Source organism: Eumetopias jubatus, unplaced genomic scaffold, assembly GCF_037043125.1.
Source record: "Eumetopias jubatus isolate StellerSeaLion01/CBP00866 unplaced genomic scaffold, mEumJub1_p1.0 scaffold_4, whole genome shotgun sequence".
NCBI lineage: Eukaryota > Metazoa > Chordata > Mammalia > Carnivora > Otariidae > Eumetopias > Eumetopias jubatus.
Window position 1 is genome coordinate 22,176,133 of NW_028274810.1, and position 8,283 is coordinate 22,184,415.

At 36.9% G+C, this 8,283-nt stretch overlaps 1 protein-coding gene across 2 annotated transcripts in view; it reads left to right on the forward strand.

The window, feature by feature from the left end:
• The window catches only part of DPH5 (diphthamide biosynthesis 5), a 35,107-nt gene extending 27,109 nt beyond the window's left edge, over positions 1–7,998 (forward strand). For both annotated transcript variants that reach the window (XM_028102000.2, XM_028102001.2), the window contains 4 exons: positions 624–744; positions 3,467–3,506; positions 5,321–5,424; positions 6,984–7,998. In XM_028102000.2, the coding sequence (XP_027957801.1) occupies positions 624–744; positions 3,467–3,506; positions 5,321–5,424; positions 6,984–7,192 (474 nt within the window). In that variant the 3' untranslated portion in view covers positions 7,193–7,998. The remainder of the gene's footprint in view (positions 1–623; positions 745–3,466; positions 3,507–5,320; positions 5,425–6,983) is intronic.
• Positions 7,999–8,283: the final 285 nt, after the last annotated feature.

Consider the following 8,283-nt stretch of genomic DNA (forward strand, 5'->3'; position numbering starts at 1 on the left):
TGTGTGATGGTCAAGTGGGATGGGTGGGCCACTTGGGAAAGGAGGAGGTTTAAGCTCTCAATGGAGGGAACACATAGTGGGTAAAGTAAGGGGGTAGGTTTTGTGAACTAGCTGCAATGAGTGTACAACATGTGAATTTTACTGAGCTGACAAGGTGGAAAGGAGCACTTCCTTGGACCTGGGTTTGAGTCTTTCTCATTACTCACTAGATGTGTAACCCTAGGCAATTCAGCTGGATCTTTCTGAGCCTTCGTAGTCTTATCTGTAAAGCGAGGATAATAATATTAATCTACGGAACCCTGCTCTGACTGCCCAAAAGCTTTCTTTGCTTGTTTCCTTCTGGGTTCTTCTGTGTCAGTATTTTTAGCGGCTACATAGCTGAATCATGACCTGGTTACATATGTTGCAATACTGAATGCTGAAACCCTGGAAGCACTACTGGAAGGGCAACAGAGAAAGAGACACCAGCTGCCAGGGACTGAAGAGAACATTTATTACTCTCATGACAGATTTGATCCCCAACCAAACTCCAGTCTGGTTCTCACTTTCTGTTTTGGTGGTTATCTTTGAAATAGTAAGTAGTGAATTGTTCCATTGTTAATTAATGCTTTTATTTTTTCTAGTTGTATAAATTTGGAGAGACAGTTTCTATTGTGTTTTGGACAGACACTTGGAGACCAGAAAGCTTCTTTGACAAAGTGAAGAAGAACAGAGAAAATGGCATGCACACATTATGCTTACTAGGTAAGGGTTTGGGAATTGCCTTGAAGTCACAATATGGAGTTGTCATATTCTCATTTTGTTCTGCAGATAACTAGCTAGAGGTAAGAAAGGACCCAGTCCAGCCACTCTGCATGCTACACGGTTTCCCATACTCTCTGGGAGATATACATTTTCTGCTCCAAACACCACATGGGTATTCATGCATACCATAGTGCATGCTCCCCCCCTCTTATGTCCTAATGGATCCTCTCCAGCATTCTGTATCTTACCCATTTATCCATCAGGACACTGTTGTCAGTTTACTGCAGTTCAATAGACCTGTAGTAAGCATTTATTTTTACCAAGCACCATCCTATATCTTCCTAGAGATGTTCTTTGAATACTACAGTATTGATGCTATCAGAATTACAGATCTGAAAGAGACTCTGGAGATCATCTTATTGAAGCCCATTTTATAGATGAAGTTGAGGCCCAGAGATATTAAATCATTTGCCCACTGTGTTACCCAGTTTTATCAGTGGCAGAATTGGTAGAATCAAGATAACCTGTCATTCAGCTTTTTATTGTATCTTGCTGTACCTTATGTCCTTTGTAGAGTTAGGTTTTTTTTGGAATACTAAGGAAATACTAGACATGAGTCCTGCCCTCAGGGTTTTGAAATGTAGTTGCTACGTACACTAAAGTTTAAAGAACAATTAAATTCTGTTATATGGAGAGGCAGGAAGGACAAACCAGAACTTCGGCTCTTGAATTCTCTAAGAGCTGCCCCTTTTCTTGGCTTTCCTGGGAAAAGGCAAACAAGGTTAAACAATATATCTTCCTTGCTCCATGAACAAAAGCAGGAACAATGTGTGAAGTATAAGATACCATGATTCCAGATCCTCAAACCATAGATCTCGTCATTTAATCATCTGGAATTCTCATCATTTAAATTAGTATATATTTATTGGATGCCTGTTACGGTCCAGACCCTGTAGGGATTAATGAGAATATACCATGTTAGGAAACTACAGAGAATTTAAAATGTACTTGGAAAGACAAGATATATATGATACAATTAGAGATTAACAAAATATAATAATAACTATGTACGTATTTCAAAGAACAAGGAGCTTTTGAGGGGAAGTTAACATAGGTTTTATGAAGGAGTTGGGACATATGCTACTGAAGGGGTACTTTAAGATGGGCTGGTGGGTGGGTGGTAGTAGAGCCACATGAATAAATTTATTCAGTAGACATTTATGGAGTATCTACTGGGTATTTTGCATTATTCTAGATGCTCCTAAGGTGAATAGGAGATGCTTATCTTCTAGCAAGTAGAAGTAGAAAGGGATACTTGTGGCCTGTGTGAAGACAAGGGAAAAATGTTAAGACTGGTCTGGCTTGATTTTTAAATGCAGTTCATTAAAAAAGCATTTATCTGTAAAAATTCTCCCCAACACTCTTCATTTTTAAAACCAGGTTCTGTAGAACATATCATTTAAAAAGTTAAAATATTGAACTAAAAACTTTATTACCACAACGTTTCAGAAGCTCAAGGTGACTAAACTAATAAATGTGTTGAATTTTAAAAAATCTTAATAGATACCATGTAAAGGAAGTCTTAAGTTGACATATACTTAATTGTACTACAGACCATTTTCAATAACCAATATGAATTTTTTCTTCTATGTACTAGACAAGTAGAAATATTAAATTAATGATATTTTGAACCTGAAAAGTACATTCACCGCTGGTTCCAAGAACATTTACAAATACTTGTAAGGGATTAACCTCTGCTACATTTTTCTAGGAAACTCTTTTAGTCTCCTTTATAAGAACAACTTTGATAATCACTTAGGAAAGCTGTAGAAGTCTTTCAGAAAGACCCTACAGTTGCACTGTATTTATTTTTGCAAAAGCAAACTTTGGCTGAACCGTTTGTTTTTAGCATGTAGAACAGGAAGCAGCTGTTGCTCTTGCTGTTGTATACTGAGTTCCTGTGAGGATGTAGAGCGCCTGTGCTTTTTTACCTTTTACCAGATTGTTCGGCTGAGCATCAGTGATTAACAAGTGTAAAGAATCAAATATTTGTTACGCTTGCATTCCAAGCTTCCGGGGAGCAGAGATTATGTGCGTTCTGGCCCCCGTGGTAGCCCCGTCCCTGGCAGTCAGTGCTTGGGAAAGCCCTTTCATTGAAAGTATGAATGATATTAAAGTGCTTATTTGTAAGTTATTAGTCCTGTCTTACCCATTTGCAAAAAAGCAAAGGTTTCTTTTCAAAATGTGGTGAGAATTTTCTTATTACGTTACATGCATTAAAGCTTACATCCTTGTGCCTGAAAAATAGGTAAAGAATAGGAACATAACAAGACTTCTCAGTTGAGTCTATGTGGTTACCAGCTAGTAGAAATGAACACAATGATTTTGATGACCTGTTAGGTAGTGTATATGCCAATATTTATCAAACTCTTTCCTGTGTCTTCTTTTCCAAGAGGAAATTGGATCCTTTCAGGATGGTCTCAGGGCCAACCTCATGTTTGTTTTCTAATGATCTTTACACAACACAAGCTTCCATTCTTCTCTCTATTTCCATAAAAAAGTGGCTAGATACAAGTATGAGGGAAGATTGTTATAAGCTCTCAAATGAACATTTGGGAGACTTGAGAAGAATGTTTCCCAAAAATTTAGGTGACTCAACTGAAGTTTACACACAGGGTTTTGGATAGTTAATTAAAAGAGAACTATTTTTTGCTTCCTACAGACATCAAAGTAAAGGAGCAATCTTTGGAAAATCTAATCAAGTAAGTTCTTATTCTGAGAATGTTTACATCTATTTTTAATTCTTTGAACAATAAATTCTACTTAAACAACATGCGTTCTAAAGATTGTTGAAAATCAGCTTTCAGGGACGCCTGGGTGTCTCAGTCTGTTAGGTGTCTGCCTTAGGCTCAGGTCATGACCCCAGAGTCCTGGAATCGAGTCCCGCATTGGTCACCTTGCTCAGTGAGGATCCTGCTTCTCCCTCTGCCTGCCGCTCCCCCTGCTTGTGCTCTGTCTCTCTCGCTCTCTGACAAATAAATAAAATCTTTTAAAAAAAAATCAGCTTTCATTAACAGTTAAAAATTTAAACAATCTTATGAAATGAGAAAACACTGTGATAGGGCAGAGATAGCAGATATCACAGATTCAGTACTGAGACTGGTGGTTGGCACCTAATAGGCACTCTGTAATTTTTCTGGAATGAATTAATGAATTGGAAGTCAGAAGACATGGATTTGAGTCCTGAGTCTGTTCCTGGTTATGTGCCCTTAGACAAGTTACTTCGGTTTCTGAGTCATATTTTTCTCATATGTATAATGAGAATTATAATCCTTTTTTGGCCTATAGGGGCAATGTGCAATAGTACAGTAGCTACTACCCACATTTGACTAATGAGCACTTGAAATATGGCTAATGTAACTGAGGAACTGAATTTATAATTTAATTTTTTAAAGATTTTATTTGTCAGAGAGAGAGCACAAGCAGGGGGAGCGGCAGGCAGAGGGAGAAGCACGTTCCCCGCTGAGTGAGGAGCCTGATGCAGGACTCAATCCCAGGACCTGAGCCGAAGGCAGATGCTTAACTGACTGAGCCACCCAGGCGTCCCTATAATTTGAGTATTATTAATACTCAACTTAGTTATTGGAAAAGTATATTTAGGATAACTTTAATATGTAAATCTACTTTTATAACCATGAATTTTATGGAATTTAAATGCAGATTAGGTATTCTAATGAAAATTTAATACTTGAATTAATATGTGCTGCAAGTATGAAATAGCAGATGTCAGAAACTTAGTACAAAAACAATCTCTTTAATAATTTTTATAGGAGTAAATGTTGAAATATATTTTGGATCTATTGGGTAAACTAATATTAAAGTTAATTTTGCCTTTTTTTTTTTTTTACCTTTTTTAATATGGCTACTAGAAAATTTAAAATTATGTTTGTGGTTTGCATTACATTTCTCTTGGACAGTGCTGACTTTAGAGAATTGTTTTGAGAGTCAGTAAAATATATGAACTGTTTTGTAAGCTACAAAAGCAGTATTTTTATTATGCTCATTGGGCAGACATGGTAGGCTTCGAGCCATCAGAAGTAAACACATACAACCGTCCAAGATTTTCAGATATTTATCGCTTTAGTTTACTTTTCTTAGAGGAAGAAGTGAAAAGAGGAATATGTGGCTTAAACATGGTAATAAAAGTGAACACTATAGAACCTGATTAAGCAAGGACCTAGAACAAATTGCCACTTAACTTGAACTATTTTCGCCTAGGGTATCACTTAAATAACAGTAACTTTGACTTGAACATTTATCATTAAGTTGTTGGGCTTTTATTTCTGCCAGCATTTTAGTGAGATGAGAGGATAGTTGAAGTAGAAAAATGAAAAAAGCTTAAACTTAAAAAATTATGGTATTCATGCTTTAGTATGCTTAAAGTGGGTAATGTGCAAATGCTTCAAACAGAATATGGACTGTGGTACTTGACCATACCTGGGGGAATAATTGCACTAAAAATGTATTAATGTAATTTCATGGCTGAGAACAGTGCCGTCTAGTTTTATACTTACAGAGGAAGGAAGATCTATGAACCTCCTCGGTATATGAGCGTAAACCAAGCAGCCCAGCAACTTCTGGAGATTGTTCAGAATCAACGAATACGAGGAGAAGAACCAGGTACTCAAGGCCCTAAAAGGGTTCTCATATTCCCTACTGCTGCATTAAGATATGTACATGATACAACTTCACACACACCACCACCACCACCACCACCACCACCACCAAGGAAGCAAGGGTCAGTGTGTTTGCACTGTACTTTTTCTTGTCATTTTTTAAATCAATTTTAACTTAAATTTCATAGGCTGAAAGTTGTACTGAAGGAAAAATAATGGAGTTCCTCCTAGGAAAATTAATACCATTCCAGAAAGTGAGGATTTTTCACAAATTAACTGTAAATCAGATTTTATGTAAATATGTTAATATGTAAGTATTTAGGTAAAATGCAGAACTTCCTTTTTAGCCTTAATCTGTATATGGTGAGATCTATCCTGCAAAAAATACACTTATTCTGCTTTTCCTCTTTCACAACACTGAGACCAAGGATAGTCTTCTTCAGGATAAAAAGAAGAGAATTTATCCTTATAGTCTTAACACTGCCGCACATGTGTACTGTGGACTTGGTTGGACCATTACACACCTTAATTATCACAGGAGACAGCATGCATCTACTGGAGATGGAGATAACTAAGTCTGTTTTCCGTACCAGACTGTATGTGGTATATAATGAAGTGTTGGTCATCAGTAAATCTTTATTGAGAAGTTCTTTAATGAAACTGTCATATTCTGTTATAAGGTGCTGACTGCCTTTGAGTACCTATCTCTTGATGGAAAAAGATACATGAAGAGATTCTGGAATGACTGTTGCTGATTTTTTCTCATTAGTAGGCCTTGTTAAAGTCATGAAACAAATAATTTGCAAGGGTGTTCCATATTCATAATTTTGTACACTTAAGCCTAAACTTGCATGCCTGCTTGTTCTTGTAATATCATTTGCCCCATTTTGATCATGTTCCATTGGGACAGCTTTCCCAAGTAAACAAAACCATCAGAAGGTTGGTACTTAAAAGCATAAGTAATGTCATAGCCTGTTATTTGTTCGGGGCTCTGTAGTTTACTAAATTCTTTCATGTCTGTTATCTTATCCCTTACAACCACCATTTAAGAAAGATAGTATTCTTGTTTTAAAAATGAAAAAACTAAAGTTTGACATAGCTGATTAGATGGCCAAGCAAAAAATCAAATCTGTGTATTTATCTCATAATCCCCTTGTTTTTCTAATATATCTTGGTCAGTGTGAACATATCTCAAGCAACTTATTGAAAATACAGGCAGGTAATAAACACTGTTCACTCAGAAGCTGTTTAAAGACAAATGCTATGCAATCGTAAAGAGTATGGATATACGTAATTGTTTATCAAGTCCTGAAAACTTAAATGAGGGCAAGCCTTTAGAATTCTGAAAGAGTAAAGTTAGGAAGTACCACTTTACACGTCAGGTAGTTCATATAATTTAGAAAAGCATTAGATAAATCAATAGGTAATTGGTCTGTAATGATTTAAGGAGATTTAAGATATTTGGGGCTTCTTTAAATGTACTTTTTGTACTAATGTTTAAATGTTGGACAGGATAATGCATTTGCTGAATTGAACGGCACTGTTTTTTTCTTCTCTTAATAGCAGTCACTGAGAAGACACTCTGTGTTGGCTTAGCCAGGGTTGGAGCCGAAGACCAGAAAGTTGCAGCAGGCACTTTGCAGCAGATGTGTGCTGTGGACTTGGGAGGACCATTACACTCCTTAATTATCACAGGAGATAGCATGCATCCACTGGAGATGGAGATGCTAAGTCTGTTTTCCATACCAGAAAATAGCTCAGAATCCTGTTGATGAACTTCATGAACACAGACATTTTCTATTGTTAGATACTAATTTCAGTCATATATGCATGTACACATACTGTAAAATGAACAGTTCTTTTGGTTTACCTAATAATTATAAAGCAAGTGACCAAGAAGAGAGATGTTGATTCAACAATACTTGGTTTCCTGTGGCAGTGAGTTTTTTTTTTTTCCTCCTAGAACATCATCAGTTGTTGCTGTATTAGTAGTTTTTCAGGATAAACACACATGGAGCAGACCAAGCCTGAAAACTTGCAGAGACATTCATAAACAGAGTTGTTTAAAAGCAGTTTTTACTTATGAAATGAATTTATACAACGTGGAACTTTCTTAAAAAGTCAGCTGTCCTGGGCACCTGGGTGGCTCAGTTGGTCAAGCGACTGCCTTCGGCTCAGGTCGTGATCCTGGAGTCCCGGGATCAAGTCCCACATCAGGCTCCCTGCTCGGCGGGGAGTCTGCTTCTCCCTCTGACCCTCTTCCCTCTCATGCTCTCTATCTCTCATTCTCTCTCTAATAAATAAATAAAATCTTTAAAAAAAAAAAAAGTCAGCTGTCCTGACCATAAGATGAGTTGTCCTGATAGCAGTTGGTATTACTGCATATAAGCAGAGGTGGGAAGGATAAGTCCCACCCAACAATCCTACTTACTTGAAGATCAGCTGAGCACATGCCACAAAATGACATCCTTCTGAATTGCCTTGTTTTGTTTAGCTGACATCCTAATTATGTGGTTCATATTCTGCTGTATTTTGTAGGTTATATAATTGTTGAATTATAAATGTTCAGCCAGCCGTGTACAGTTGCTGTTTGGTTTTAAATAGCATCTTTCACATCCATCTTGACAAATGGAAAACTTACTACAAAATACAGTTTTAAAAAATTTAAATTTGGAGGCAGTGGGTTAGTCAAGATTTGTCATATCACTTAGCTCAGTTGATATGCCACTGTATGTATGCATGTAGTCACATTCTTTCTCCCAGTTGTAAATGGCACTCCATGTATTATATTTCATGACTGTAGAGTCTTGTACTTTTTGGTAGTTCCATAACAGAAATAGCTTTGCTATATGCCAGTTTAGTT